Consider the following 16043-nt stretch of genomic DNA (forward strand, 5'->3'; position numbering starts at 1 on the left):
AGAGAGGGAACACAAGCAGGGGGAGTGGGAGAGGGAGAAGCAGGCTTCCCGCCGAGCAGGGAGCCAGATGTGGGGCTCCATCCCAGGACCCTGGGATCAGGACCTGAGCCGAAGGCAGATGCTTAACGACTGAGCCACACAGGCGCCCCTCCCAATTTCTGTTGTTGTCTTTTATACTTTCTACCTCTTTGGCTTTTTGTTTTGATCATGCATAGTTTTCCTGATACCATTTATTTTCCTATCTCTTTTCTCTTCTTCCTGTATGAGCATCTTTCTCATGGTTATTTGAATTCTTCGTAGGCATTTAATAGTTCTCTATTTATTTAGGGCCAGTCTGGAGTCTTTATTTTGTTCCTTTGATTGGGACTTATTTTTCTTTTTTTTTCTTTTTTTTTGTATGCCTTGTGATCCTTTGTTGAGATTTGGGGATTAAAACAAACAAACAAAAGAAATGGCCTCTGGTCCCAGGCTTTATGTACTTACTTTGACAGGAGAACACAAATAACAGTCAGCTGTGCTGCTAATTCTGGGGCTTGTCAACATGTTTTGGGGATATGTAATATCTGAGTTTTTGTAATTTTCCAGTTGTAAAAGTGTTTTTGTTTTTTTTTCCTTCTTTGGAGCCCGTGATACCTTCCTCTCCCTGATGTTTGCCTTCAGCTCTGCCGTTTCTCTGCTGTTTGAACAAGTACTCAGGTTTTCTCTGAGCGGCCACCATAGCGCATCCAGACGGTGCCCTCAGCCCTCCATGTCATGCACGAGAGGAAGAGGTCTATCAGGCAGCTGCAAAAGCCAGATCATTAAACATAAGAGGTCACTTACGTCTTTCTCTCCTGAGGAGAGGTGAGAGTTTTCTCACAGTCTTGTTATGGAATGCTAGGCAGCGTGAACAACTATTGAAGGCAAGTGTAACAAACTCCTGGTCTCTTCAGTGTGACTCTCCATTTTGTGTCTGCCTGTGGTGCTGTGGTCTCCTAACTGGCTTCTGGAGCACTGAAAAAGGTAGTTTGGTCCATTTTCGTCTCCATGGAGGAGCAAAGTCCTGGTGGTTCTCATTTCTCCATTCTGCTGATGTCCTATGACGGGTATTAATTTTGTACATTAGCATTTTAATGTCTATTTACGTTAAGTGTAGTAAGTGGGGTAATTACCAGGTGTCTTTCAGTTATATCTTCTGAAGCCCTAGGCTTATTGGCAAAGACAGTATTCTTTCCATAGAGTGATATGGAGAGATATGAAAGCTGTGGCCCTGGGGCTGTGCCTGGGGAGGGAGGAGGGTAGAAAAGGGCAGGAAGGATTTTATGATGGATATAACCAAACTGGGACAATTGCCCATAATGAAATTTTAGTGCCAGAAGAGACTGAGGATAGGAAACATCTCGAGGAAAGCCCCACTTTAAGACAGTGTGTCTTTCTTTTTTCTTTTGACCATATTTGAGTATTTTTGAATGGCAAATATCATTAACTTTACTCTTAAATTATTTCATGCCTTTATTGCTAGTGTGCACGTAAAATCATTTGTTTGTTGCTGTCTGACAGATATGAGGGGCATTTATATAGTAGGAATCCATTCAATACCTACTTTTCCATGGAAAGTTAAGGACACTAATGTGCAGTGTGAAGAAAACCTAAATGGAGATGCTGTTTGTGGTTGACCTATAACACTGATAAAAGTCACCATGAAGTATGTGTTCATCATTCCTTGCATTCAAATAAAACAGAGGAACATTCTCAATTTTCAGTAGTTTTACCCACTGCTGTTTGAGGAGAAAACGCTGGCAGTTCATGAAAATCTGGATGTGTCTTCATAATAGCAAGAGATAGAAGTCATTTTTTTTTTTAAGGATTTTATTTATTTATTTGTCAGAGCGAGAGAGAGAGAGAGAGAACACAAGTAGGGGAAGCGGCAGGCAGCGGGAGAAGCAAGGAGCCCAATGTGGGGCTCGATACCAGGACCCTGGGATCATGACCTGAGCTGAAGGCAGACACTTAACGTCTGAGCCACCCAGGCGTCCCAAGAGCTAGAAGTCTTGGTCTCTGTGGTCGAGGTGGTGCTTCAGCCTCACTCCTGAGTACTGAGATTTGCCCAATGGTGTCTTGTGTGGATAGTTGCTAGTTGAGTGTTCTGTGAGAAAGACTGAAGTGGGAACTACCCATTTCACCATCTTGGATGATGTCACCCCTCTGTGATCAATGCTTTTATGTCTCATGAGCTAAAATCAGTGTTTTCTACATACCTATATGCATATGTGTGTTTATATCTTATATACATATACACATAGATTGTTTTCCATCATGTAGACTTGTTTTCCAAGAAGTAGTGTACATTTAGATACTGAAAGATAACACTATTAATAACAGTGACAAACTCCGTTAGTGTTAAAGATTATTCTGTATAATATTCATACTGCCATTTTGGTTGTTTGATTGGTTATCACAGCATTAAAAACATGTTTATGTTTTTGTTTTTGTTTTCACTTTAATCCTCATGTTTTAGTTATAGCTCTAGGAATATTCCAGGGGAATATGTTCAAGCAAAGTTTGATGGTACCAGGAACATTTGGTTTATTTATTTATTTGTTTGTATATTCTAATGGATATAGTTGGGTTAGGATTTATCCATTTTTTTATGCTTTTCCTTATACCCAGTCTGTTACTTCTTTCTTGACTTTTCCTGTGTGCTTTTTAAGAAAATAATTCTACATGGGGAAGAATGAAGGGGGGGAAATCGGAGGGGGAGAAGAACCATGAGAGACGATGGACTCTGAAAAACAAACTGGGGGTTCTAGAGGGGAGGGGGTTGGGAGGATGGGTTAGCCTGGTGATGGGTATTGAGGAGGGCACGTTCTGCATGGAGCACTGGGTGTTATGCACAAACAATGAATCATGGAACACTATATCTAAAACTAATGATGTAATGTATGGGGATTAACATAACAATAAAAAAAAAAAAAAAAAAGAAAGAAAATAATTCTACATATTACTCTGTTACTTGGAACGTTCTGTTCTCAGCATCTCATATGATTTAAGCTAAAAATTAGAACATGCTTTTAAAAACCAGTCACAGTGTGAAGTTACTTCCTATCTTTAATTTTATATATTGTCTATATAAGTGTATTGTGACACTGATCTATTTACTTCCAATTGTTTTTTGTCATGATGAGTATGTTTTTTTAAAAAAATAAAGTCATTTGTACAAATCATAAAGAGCTGAATGGAAAATTGCAACCTGATTACATCTCCAGAAACCACTGAGATCAAGAAAGAGAATATTGTTGGTCCTGTAATACTTTTCTTTAGCTCCTCAGGGACTTTGCCCAAAGTTCAGCACTCTTTTAACATGTAAGGCAATAGATTGCTATCTTCATTTTTATACTTTGTATAAATGTAATCAGGCCATAGGAATTCTTTTGTATTTGGTTTTTTTCTTTCCATATGTTGTTTGTGAACTACTGCGTGTTATTGTGCATCATTCATCAGAATGGATGGATCCAATTCCATTGTGTGAATATCAAAACAGTCGATGGCATCATTTTACTGTTAAGGGGCATGTGGATGGATTTCAGTGTAGGACTATCATGAATATACTGGTATATAAAATCTACAACTTGTCTTTTAGTGAATCATGCATTATAGGTTGGGAGGGAGTTAGTGGCAATTGCAAAATCTCCCCTTTTGACAAAATTTTTCTTGGAAAAACATCATAGATCAACATTGTTTCCTTCTAGCTGGAGTTTAAATGTTCCGCTCTGAGCCTTAGGTAAGAAGTCTGGTTACTATCTTATGAACCAGTCTTTGTCTTCAAAATAGGTTAGTTCAGTTGAACAGTTGTCTCATTTCAGGACGCGGTCATGGAGGCGGATTCTTTTTTTTTTTAGATTTTATTTATTTATTTGAGAGAGAGAGAGTGTGTGTGTATGAACAGTGGGGAGGGGCAGAGCGAGAGGGAGAAGCAGGCTTCCCTCTGAGCAGGGAGCCCGACGTGGGACTCGATCCCAGGACCCCGGGATCATGACCCGAAGGCAGATGCTTAACAACTGAGCCACCCAGGCACCTCCAGTAAGGGGATTTTCACATGTCAGGCTTGAAGCCGCCTCCAGTGGAGTAGGAACAGGCAGAGGCAGTCCGATAGATTGTTCTGGCCTGTTCTTCACATGTCTCTGGGGGTCTTTCCAAGTGGCCCATGCAGCAACAGGCATGAAGATTGTGTAAACATGGGCCGTGTGGCAGTTTCTGTGAAGTTCACCTCAGTTGTTTGGTTTGCAGGGCTTCAGGAAAAAGGGTGGTTGTAGTTCTCAATGATTCCAAGTCAAGAGAATGAGAAAAAATTAGAAACCTCAGTTTGGAGAGTCATAACCAGATTTTTGAGGAAGCCAGTAGAGTTCAGGATCCAGCCCTATTTTATAGGCAAACCAACAGGGATAATCAGAACTACAATCTGACATCCACAAGCATGTGTTATTAAAACATAATGGTTCTCTCTAAAATCACCCTCATTTCCATCAAAGATACTGAAATGAGCACTAGTTCATTTTTTTTTTTAAAGATTTTATTTATTTATTCATGAGAGACAGAGAGAGAGAGAGAGAGAGGCAGAGGGGGGAGAAGCAGGCTCCCAAGGAGCAGGGAGCCCGATGCGGGACTCGATCCCAGGACCCTGAGATCACGACCTGAGCCGAAGGCAGATGCTTAACCATCTGAGCCACCCAGGCGCCCGAGCACTAGTTCATTTGTAACAGAATTCCAAGTCGAACAAATTTGGTCTAATTATTTACATAAGCACAGCAGCTTCTCCCTCTCCCTCTGCCCCTACCCCCTGCTCCTTCTCTCTTTCTCTCTCTCGTGCGTACTCTGTCTCTCAAATAAATAAATAAAATCTTTAGGGGAAAAAAAACTTTAAATGTAATTATTTATTTAACCAGGGTGGCAATCAGTGGTTCCATACGTTACATAGTTGTTAGCAGAACTTATCTCCTATAATATTGAGAAGTTTTAACTTTCTAAAGTAAACAAAGACCCAATAAATAGAAAACATAGAAACTCTGGTTTTCTGGGCAGATAAGGAAGGGAAAAAAAACTTTGTTTACAATTTCTTACCAAGAGATGACCAGCAATTCAAGAAAACTATGTCTTTCTGACGGGGTGAAAAGCCGAATGTCCATCTTATACCCGTGTACTTTTAAAACTGTTTCATCCCAATCTTAGCCGGGCCATACCACGCATAAAATTTTTTTCCAAAGAAACACAAGCAGGGGGAGCTGCAGGCAGAGGGAGAAGCAGACTCTCCACTGAGCAGGGAGCCCGATGTGGGACTCCATCCCAGGACCCTGGGATCGTGACCGGAGCCGAAGGCAGATGCTTGACGACTGAGCTACCCAGACATCCTGTCTTCGGAGGAGTTTAATCCATTTACTGTGAAAGTAATTCCTCAAAGGGAAGAGCTACTATTGCCATTTTTAAATAGTTTTCTGTACATCTTGTAGCTATTTTATCCCATTTTTCTTCTCTTACTGTGTTCCCTTATGTTTCTTTGATTTTTGTAATGAAATGCTTTGATACCATTCTCATTTCATTTTTGTGTCTTCTGTAGGTGTTTTCTTTGTGGCTACCATGGAGATTATTTAAAACCTCTTAAAAGTATAACAAACCATTTATTTTTATTTATTTTTATGATTTTTTAAATTTATTTATTTGACAGGGAGACACAGCGAGAGAGGGAACACAAGCAGGGGGAGTGGGAGAGGGAGAAGCAGGCCTCCCGCTGAGCAGGGAGCCCGAAGTGGGGCTCGATCCCAGGACCCCGGGATCATGACCTGAGCCGAAGGCAGATGCTTAATGAGTGAGCCACCCAGGCGCCCCTATCACAAACCATTTAAAACTGATATTGTCAGTTGCATCCAGAGTTCTGCTACCTAGGATCACCACCCCTGTATACACTTTATGTTACTGATTTTCCAAAATTTATCTTTTATGTTGTATACTCTATAACCTAGATTTATGATTTTTATGCTTTTATTTTTAAAGAAATTCTGTAGCAGAAATAAAATTGATTTGTGCTACCTCATTATTGTACTTCACATTCTATATTTGTGTAAATATTTACATTTACCTGAGAGCTTTATATTTTCATGTGGTTTTAGTTAGTGTTTAGAATCCTTTTACTTCAAGTAGAAGAATTCCCTTTAGCGTTTCTTAGAGGGCAGATCTAGTGGTAAACTTCCAGGGTTTTTACCTGGGAAAGCCTTCTTTTCTCCATATTAGAAGGACAGTTTTGGGGGCACCTGGGTGGCTCAGTTGGTTAAGCGGCTGCCTTGGGCTCAGGTCATGATCCTGGAGTCCCGGGATCGAGTCCCACATCGGGCTCCCTGCTCAGTGGGGAGTCTGCTTCTCCCTCTGACCGTCCCCTCTCTCATGCTCTCTGTCTCATTCTCTCTCTCAAATAAATAAATAAAATCTTAAAAAAAAAAAAAAAAAAGGACAGTTTTGCCAGATAGAGTATTCTTGGTGTGTGTGTGTGTGTATATATATATATTTTATTTTATTTTATTTTTTTCAGTGCTTTAATATATTATCCCATGCACCTCTTGGGATTTGCTGAGAATCCAACTAATTTCATAGGCGCTCTCTTGTACAAGATGGATTGCTTTTGTCATGCTGTTTCAGAATTCTCTTTTCACGTGTACTTTTTGATACGTTAATTATGATGTGTTGCTGTGTTGTCTTGACATTTATCCTACATAGAATTCACTGAGTTACTTGAATTTGTCTCTTTCTTTCCATAATTGTGGGAGGTGTAAACCCTTAGTTCTTCATGTAAGTTTTCTGCCCCATTTCACTCTCTTTTTTGTGGGGACCTCCTTAATATGTAAAATGCTCCAATGTCAGTGTCCCATGAGTCCCTTAGGCTCTGTCCTTTTCCATATTTTCTTTGTTCCCGTCAATGGATAATTTAAAACAAGGGGCCTTTAATATGTCTGATTCTTTCTTCTGCTTGGTGAAATCTGTTTCTGACCCGGTTGTGTATTTTTAAATTCAGTTATTGAACTCTTAGCTCCCAATTTCTGTTGAGTTGTTTTTTATACTTTCTGTCTGTTTGGATTTTTATTTTGGACATATACGGTTTTCCAGTTATCATTTATCTACCTATTTGTTTTCTCTTTCTCCATGAGCACCTTAGTGATCATTATTTTGAAATCTTTGTCAGGTAATGAATATTCCTTATTAATTTAGAGCCGGTCTTGAGTTTTATTTTGGTCCTTTGATTAGAACACATTTTTCTGTTTCTTTGTATGCCTGTGATCTTTTGCTGAGATTTGGGGATTAAATAAAAAACAGCCTCTGGCCCCAGGCTTTATAGACTTGCTTTGTACTGGAGAATAAAAATAACACTCAACTGTGCATTAGCCTGCATAGTCCTGCATAATCCTGGGGCCTGTCAAACATATTCTGGGGATGTGTAATGTCTGAGTTTTTTAAATATCCCAGTTAAAAAATGCTCTGTTGTTTCTTCTTCGGAACCCATGATACATTATTTCCCCTGATGTTTGTGTGCAGCTGTGCAGTCTCTGCAGTGCTTGAATAAGCGGTCAGCTTTTTTTTCTGAGCAGTCACCACAATGGATCCGTCTCACCTCAGTGGAATCCTATAGTACCTGTCTCTTTGTGAGTCATTTATTTCACTAAAAATAATGTTTTCAAGGTTTACCCAAGTTGTATCATGTCACAAAATCTGTTTCTTTTTTTTAATTTTATTTATTTATTTATTTATTTATTTAAGAGAGGGAGAGAGCACATGAGAGGGGGGAGGGTCAGGAGGGTCAGAGGGAGAAGCAGACTCCCCGCCGAGCAAGGAGCCTGATGCGGGACTCGATCCCGGGACTCCGGGATCATGACCTGAGCCGAAGGCAGTCGCTTAACCAACTGAGCCACCCAGGCGCCCCTGTTTCTTTTTCAAAGTTGAGAAATATCCCATGGTATGTGTATGCTACATTTTCTTCATCCATCCACCTAACCATTAGCATTTGGGTGGATTCTACCTGTTACTCGCTTTTGTGGGTCAAGCTGCAGTGGATGTGGATGTGCAAATACCAATTCCAGATCTTCCTCTGAATTCTTTTGGATATAAACCCAAAAGTGGGATGGGTAGAACATAGAATAATTTTGTTTTTAATTTTTTGAAGGATCTCCATGCTGTTTTTCACACTGGTTCCACCATTTTATCTTCCCTGCAATGGTGCATATGAGTTCTAACTTCTCCACATCCGTTACCAAGCCATGTTAATTTTGATATGTTTCATAATGGTCATCCTCTTGCGTGTGAAGTGATACCTTGTTGTTTCTCATTTGTATTTCACTAATCATTTATCAGATTTGGAGCATCTTTTATATGCATCTTGGCCATGTGTGTACCTTTTGGGTTGATTAATGTGTATTCAGTGCTTTACCCATTTATCATTCAGGTTGTTACGGATGTTGTGTTGTATCATTACTTTATAAATTCTGGATATTAACCTTTTTACACACAGGTGCTTTGCAAAAATTTGTTCCCATCTGTAGTTTCTGTTTTCACTCCATTCTTTCCTTTACTGTGTACAAGTTTTTATGTTTGTTATAATCTCACTGGTTTATTTTTAATTTCGTTGCCTCCAGCATGGGTGTCATATCTAAAAAATCATTGTCAAATCAAAAATCACGTAGCTTTTTCTCTATCTTTTTTTTTCTAGGAGCTTTATATTTACATGTTTATGTTTAATTAAGTGTTCGACCCATTTTGAGTTAATATTTGTGTATGGTCTTGAGTAGGAGTCCATCATCATTCTTATCATGTAGGCATGTGATTTTCTCAACACCATTGTTTTAAGATGCTGTCTTTTACCTATTCTGTGGTATAGGCAGGAGGTCTTGTTGAAGTTCCTTTGAAATGAGAGTTTATATCTGAGCTCTTTGTTCTGTTCCAGTGTTCCTTATTTATCATGCCTCTTATATTATTTTGCTTACTCTGGCTTTGTAATATGGTTAACATCAGGAAGTGTGATGTCTCCAAGGTACTGATCATTTTCAAGATTATTCTGGATATGTGGGACGCCTGGGTGGCTCAGTCGGTTAAGTGTTTTCCTTTGGCTCAGGTCATGATCCCAGGGTCCTGGGATCGAGCCCCACATTAGGCTCCTTCTCCCTCTGCCTGCCGCTCCCCCTGCTTGTGCTCTCTCGCTCTCTCTGTCTCTCTCACAAATAAATAAATAAAATCTTTTTAAAAAAAGATTATTCTGGGGGCACCTGGGTGGCCCAGTCGTTAAGCGTCTGCCTTAGGCTCAGGTCATGATCCCAGGGTCCTGGGATCGAGCCCCACATCGGGCTCCCTGCTCTGCGAGGAGCCTGCTTCTCCCCCTCCGTCTCCCCCTGCTTGTGTTCCCTCTCTCGCTGTGTCTCTCTCTGTCAAATAAATAAATAAAATCTTAAAAAAAAAAAAAAGATTCTGGATACGTGATATTCTGTGACATTCTGTATGAATGTTATAATATGGGTTTTGATCCTTTTGGCAAAAATGTCATCGGGATTTTGAGAGAGATTGCATTGAACCTGTCCATCACATTGGGTACTATTGACATCTTAATAATATTATGTATGTTAATCCAATACCATTAGATTTTAATCCAACACCGTAGATGTTTTCCTACTTATTTTGTCTTTAGCTACCTCTGCAATATTTTATAATTTTCATCACATAAGATTTTATCTCTGTCATGTTAAATCTTAAGCATTTCATTCTTTGTGATGCTACCATAAATGTAATTATATTCTTAATTTTTTGGTGGTTTTTTTTAGTAGAATCAACTAATTTTTACATGTTGACCTTGTATTTTGAAACTTTGTAAAATTTGTTTGAGTTTTAAATGGTTTTTATTTTATTTATTTATTTTAAAAAATATTTATTTGAGAGAGAGAGAGCATGAGCAGGGGGAGGGGTAGAGAGAGAGAGAGAGAGGAGCAGACTTCCCGCTGAGCAGGGAGCCTGACATGGGGCTTGATCCTAGGAGCCTGGGATCATGACCTGAGCTGAAAGCAGCTGCTTAACCAACTGAGCCACCCGGGCACCCCTAAAAAAGTTTTTAAAATGTGGATTCTTTTGGCTTTTCTATATATAAGAGTATATCATCTGTGAACAGAAATAATTTTACTTTTTCTTTTCCAATTTGGATGCCTTTTATTTATTTTTGTCATCTAATTGTTCTAAGTAAAATATCAAGTAGTATGTTGAACGGAAGTGTTGAATTTACTTTATTCTTTTCTACCTGATCATGGAAGAAAAGCTTTCAGTCTTTAACTAGAGTATGATGTTACCTTTAGGATTTTCATATATGGCCTTTACTACATTGAGGTGGTTACCTTCTCTTTCTATTTTGTTGAGTGTCTTTATCATGAAACAGTGTTGAATATGGTCAAATTCTTTTTCCACATCAGTTCAAGTGATGTTATTTTTGACCTTTATTCTGTTAACGGGATGTCTTACATATTGTTTTCAGTATGTTGAAACTCTTGAATTTGAGGAAGTATTCCCACTTGTTCATGCTTTAGAATGTTAAAATGTGCTTTTGCCATCAGCTCCTTGTATTTTATTTTATATTTTATTAAAGGTCTTATGTATGTATGTATGTATGTATGTATGTATTTATAGAACAAGCAGTGGGAAGGGGCAGAAGGAGAGGGAGAGAGAATCCCAAGCAGGCTCCCTGTTGAGCGCTAAGTCCAAAGGAGCTGGATCTCAAGACCCTGAGATAATGACTTAAGTGGAAACCAAGAGTCCGATGCTTAACCAACTGAGCCACCCAGGCGCCTCTCAGTTTGCTGTATTTTATTGTGGACTTTTGCACGAATATTCATCTTGGGTAGTAGTCTGTATTCTTCTTTACCTGTAGTGTCTTTGGCTTTGATATCTGGATAAGGCTGGTGTCATAGAAGGGGATCCGATAATTTCTCTTCTCTTCATACGTTGTTAGTGTTTGAAGTTTGATGTAAGTTTTCATTGAATATTTCCTTGAATTAGCCAAAAATTCGTCTGGGTTAGACAATTTCAGAGTTTTTGGTTACTTTTTTCTATCTATTTAGTAGTTGTAGGTCTGTTGTGAGGTGTTTTCTTGTTTTGTTTTGTTTTTGTTTTTTGTTTTTTGTTTTTTTTGGTCATGATAGAGTACAGATTGGATCTTTTTTTTTTTTTAAGATTTATTTATTTGAGAGAGAGACAGAGCACAAGCAGGGCGAGAGGCAGAAGGAGAGGGAGAAACAGACTCCCCGCTGAGCCGGGAGCCTGACACAGGGCTCTGTCCCAGGACCTGGAGATCACGACCTGAGCCGAAGGCAGATACTTAACCATCTGAGCCACCCAGGCGCCCCTAACAGATTGTATCTTTTATGAAATTTATACACATGGTTTTTGGTATCCATTTGTCGGCATATAATTTTTCTTTATCGCCTCTTACAGTTATTATTTCTATGGCATCAGTTTTTTGTTTTGTTTTGTTTTTTTTAGATTTTATTTATTTATTTGCCAGAGAGAGAGCAGAAGCAGGGGGAGTGGCAGGCAGAGGAGAAGCAGACTTCCTGCTGAGCAGGGAGCCTGATACGGGGCTCCATCCCAGGAACCTGAGATCATGACCTGAGCTGAAGGCAGATGCTTAACCAACTGAGCCACTCAGGTGTCCCAGCATCAGTTTCATTCATTCATTCATTCATTCATTCATTTATTTATTTAGATTTTATTTATTTGAGAGAGAGAATGAAAGAGAGCACATGAGAGGGGGGAGGGTCAGAGGGAGAAGCAGACTCCCCGCTGAGGAGGGAGCCCGATGAGGGACTCGATCCCGGGACTCCAGGATCATGACCTGAGCCGAAGGCAGTCTCCAACCAGCTGAGCCACCCAGGCGCCCCCGGCATCAGTTTTAATGTGGTTTTAGTTGAGTCTTCTGTTATTTTTACTTGATTTAGTAAAGGGTGTGTCATTTTTCTGGATCTTTTCAGAAAACCAACTCTTTGTTTTGTTGATGGCTTTTTATTTTTTCCATATCCTATTTCTTAACATATTTTATTTATTTACTTATTTATTTATTTAGAGACCGAAAACGGGGAGGGACAGAGGGGGAGGGACAGGGGGAGGGACAGAGGGAGAGGGAGCGAGAGAACCCCAAGCAGACTTCCACATTGAGCACAGAGCCTTTTGTGGGGCTCAATCCCACGACCCTGAAATTGTGACAGGAGCCGGAATCAAGAGCTGGACGCCAGCTGACTGAGCTACTGAGGTGCCCTTTGCTGTATCTTCTTTTGTTGATTTATGTTGCATGTTAAAATTTCCTCCCCTCTGCTCATTCTTGGGCTAGACATTCTTCTTTTTCTTTTTTTTTTCTTTTTTTTTTCTTTTTTTTTTTTAGATTTTTTTTTTTTATTTATTTATTTGAGACAGAGAGAATGAGAGAGAGAGAGCACATGAGAGGGGGGAGGGTCAGAGGGAGAAGCAGGCTCCCTGCCGAGCAGGGAGCCCGATGCGGGACTCGATCCAGGGACTCCAGGATCATGACCTGAGCCGAAGGCAGTCGCTTAACCAACTGAGCCACCCAGGCGCCCTAGACATTCTTCTTTTTCTGATTCTTTTTTGTGTAATAAAGTGATTTGTGCTACATACAGTATGACAGTGTTAGAAAATTCTCTGTGTGTACGATATCGCGGCATTTTCTGTAGGGCTAGTCTAATGGTGCTGAAATTGTAACAGGTAGTTCTCTGGGAAATTTTTTACTTGTCCTTCATTTTGACGGAGTATTCTTGGTAATTTGCTTCATTCATGACTATTAATAGATTGTATACTGTTTTCTTTATATGAGGCTGTTGCTGAGAAATCTACTGATAATGCTGTAGAAGCTCTGTTGTACACCCTGAGTTGCTTATTCTTGTTCCTTTTCAATTTCTTTTTGTTTGTGATTCTTGATAGTTTGATTATATTGTGTATCTGTGTGGATATCTTTCAGTTTATTTTATTTGGAATTCATTGTGCTGCTTGATATTTTAGGCCTGTTTCTTTCCTCAGATGAGGGACATATAAGCCATTAATTCTTCATATAAGCTCTCTGCCCCCTTTTCTTTCTCTTTACCTCATTGGGTCCCCTTGATGTGTATATTGGTCTCCTTGATGGTGTCCCGTGAGTCCCTCAGGCATTTGTCCCTTGTCTACATTTTTATTTTGTGCTCCCTGTAACTTCATAATTTTAGTGAATTATCTTCAGGCTTTTTCTTTCTTTATTTTGCTTGATCAAGTCGTCATTAACCGCTAGTGAAGTTTCAGGTGTAGTTATTGTTGTACTACTGTCAGCTCTCATTTTTTGTTTGTTCCTTGATTGTACTTTCTGTCTCATTGATACTTTGATTTTGTTCTAACGTAGTTTGAATATTTTGTTTAACTCTTTTAGCTATTTAATCATCATTTAGATGGTTATTTTAATTGTGTTATCAGGTAATATAGATGTCCATTACCTACAGCCAATTTCTGCAGATGTATTTTGTTTCTTTCAGCGTGCCTTGTTTTTCTTCTTTGTATGATTTTTGATCTTTTGAGATTTGGGAATTTAAACAGCCTAGGTCTCCTAGTCTTCATGGGCTTGCTTTTTTCAGGAGAACACCAGTAACAGTCATAGGATGCAGAAAATTTGCAACTTGTCAAACCCATTTGGTCAGGTGTATTCTCTGTGCATGTAACTTCCCAGTAACAGAAATTTCTCTGTTTCTCAAGAGTCCATGATATATTGCTCTCCCTAGTGTCCGTCTTTAGAGGTACAGTCTCTCTGCTACCACGGTGTTCACTCGTGACAGCAAATGGTGCATTGATGGTATATGCCATTCTGTGTTGTACTCTGTGCCACGTGAAATAAAGTAAGTTTATGTACCCATATGAAAAGTCACAGCTTTGGACACAGGGACACTTCAGTATGTTAACTATATGATTCATGTTTTCTGGAAAATACAAATAAGTAAACAAAAGAATGTGTCTGTGACGTGAGTGTGAAATACAGTGAAATCTTACAAGTTGGAGGCCTCATTGACTTAGAACCAACACTCCCACAAGTCAGAATCTTCAGTGCACAGAAGAGAGCTTTCATTTTCCATTGGAAACCACAAGCAAAGAGGAACTCAGAAGAAAGGAGTTTCTCGTTTGAATGTGATGGATTCTGCACATCTTTCAGTAAATCCATCCAATCATTATGAATGATTAAGAGATAAATCACGTTATATAGGAGGAATCGGGCAGAGAGCACCAAGCCAAGTAAAAGAAGTTGACATCAGCTGTAGTGATAAGCAAATTGATACCAGTGCGTGAGGCACACTGAGGGACACAGCAGAACTGAGTTCTTGTTGCTGCCCTAGAGTAAATCAGAGTATGAATCTAATTCAGAGGCCCACCGGAGTGGCTTAGTAGCTGAAGTGTCAGACTCGTGAGTTTGGCTCACGTCACGATCTCATGGGTCATGGGCTTGAGCCCCGCGTCGGCCTCTGTGCTCACCAGTGCTGACATTCAGCGATGTGGCCGTCAGACTCTCAGGAGGATTGGGGATGCCTGAACCACACATACTCAGAGGCAGTTGTACAGGGATGTGATGTTCGAGAACTACGGACACCTCTTCCTAGCTGAGGATGGCTTTTTCCATATTTCCAAACCACACTCGGATTTGTTCCTTCCTTTGAAAACCATCTCTTCCAAGAGTCTTTGCACGACTGGAATTCAGATCCAGGCAATAAGGGAAATCAGTAGGGGTTTGTAGAGAAAAATTTTCATGATATTTCCTTTTCAGCTTTAGCTTCCCCTTTCCTTAGGGTAATACCATCAATTCTGTAGATTTGTGGTAATTCTACATATTCAGTGACATAAAATGGTACTGCCTACATCCTAAACTCCAATTATTACTCTTTATTATTGTATCAATAGTACTTGGAAGTGGAGGTCATAATGTGAATATTCGAAACCCCTACTGTGTGTTCTAAAGGGACTGTTGGTTAACAGCATTTGGGAAATAATTTTCTAGAATTCTACAATGTCCTCTCTTCTCTGCTGAGCACAATTTTGGATTGAAAGTTAGAATCTCCAGCAATACTTTTTTCTATTAAACAGATCTCGTTGTGTGGAAGCCAAACCTGGTCCTCTTTTTGGAGCAAGAGAAGGAGCTCTGGGATATGAAGAGAAAGAAGAGAGTAGCCTTCCACCCAGGTAGGTGAGACTGAATGAAGCAGATGACGGAGGTGAGGTCCAAATGTGAAGCAGGAAGATTGACCTTAAAGTGTGTTTTAAGTAGCTCTCCTTGAATGGAAATTAGTTTGAGAAGCCTAGTTTTATTTCTCTCCCTCTCACAGAGGGACATCTGCTGTCCAACATTATCAAGCTCTTACATTCTCTAAAGATTCTCCTTCAGCTCCAGTGATGGTCCATCACATCCACAGGGAGGGCCAGGCAACTACCCTGGGAGTGGGCGGCTTCCATAGTCTGAGAGCTTCTCCATTGCCGTGAGGGCCCTGGGAAATCTCCCTATTTCTGAGGAGCTCTATGCTAAGCCTTTTCTAAGTTCTGTTTTGCCTCGTATGAGAGGTGTGTCATGATAGCAGTGGAATACTGGGGTTTGGTGCAGAAATCATGGGAACACTGTTGATAGATATCTGGTGTTTTCTGGTTTATGCTTTCCAATGTTATGGAGGCTTTAATTTTAATTGAACAAAATTGAGACTCAGTAATCTCATCAGATAATAAAGCACCTCCCTAAAATGAGAAAATCTAATCCCTTATTTCCCTTCAAAGGTTCATTTTTCTTTGTATTGACTAATATTAGAAAGTTCCACTCTGTGTTGCATTCCTCAGTGGTGAAATAATGTATCTTTTTGTGTCCTAGAATTCCTACATAAATTATAAATTAATGCCATAAGGGAGCTAGAACATTTAGAACTTAGAACTTGCAGCCTATAATAAAGTCTCAGTTGTTATTTTATTAATAATTGCATCATTTTATAGTTTTGTATGAT

General features: G+C 39.7%; 2 protein-coding genes across 5 annotated transcripts in view; both read left to right on the top strand.

Moving 5' to 3' along the window:
* The window catches only part of LOC116622197 (zinc finger protein 331-like), a 53949-nt gene that overhangs the window by 9790 nt on the left and 28116 nt on the right, over window positions 1-16043 (top strand). The window contains exon 4 of the mRNA XM_032388461.1: window positions 15145-15240. Coding sequence (XP_032244352.1) covers window positions 15145-15240 — 96 coding nt within the window. The remainder of the gene's footprint in view (window positions 1-15144; window positions 15241-16043) is intronic.
* The window catches only part of LOC116622203 (putative protein ZNF720), a 132976-nt gene continuing 132088 nt past the window's right edge, over window positions 15156-16043 (top strand). For all 4 annotated transcript variants that reach the window (XM_032388473.1, XM_032388470.1, XM_032388471.1 and 1 more), the window contains exon 1: window positions 15156-15240. The gene's annotated coding sequence lies outside the window, so the exon portion shown is untranslated. The remainder of the gene's footprint in view (window positions 15241-16043) is intronic.

This window comes from Phoca vitulina, unplaced genomic scaffold, assembly GCF_004348235.1.
Source record: "Phoca vitulina isolate PV1807 unplaced genomic scaffold, GSC_HSeal_1.0 scaffold52, whole genome shotgun sequence".
NCBI classification, from domain to species: Eukaryota; Metazoa; Chordata; class Mammalia; order Carnivora; family Phocidae; genus Phoca; species Phoca vitulina.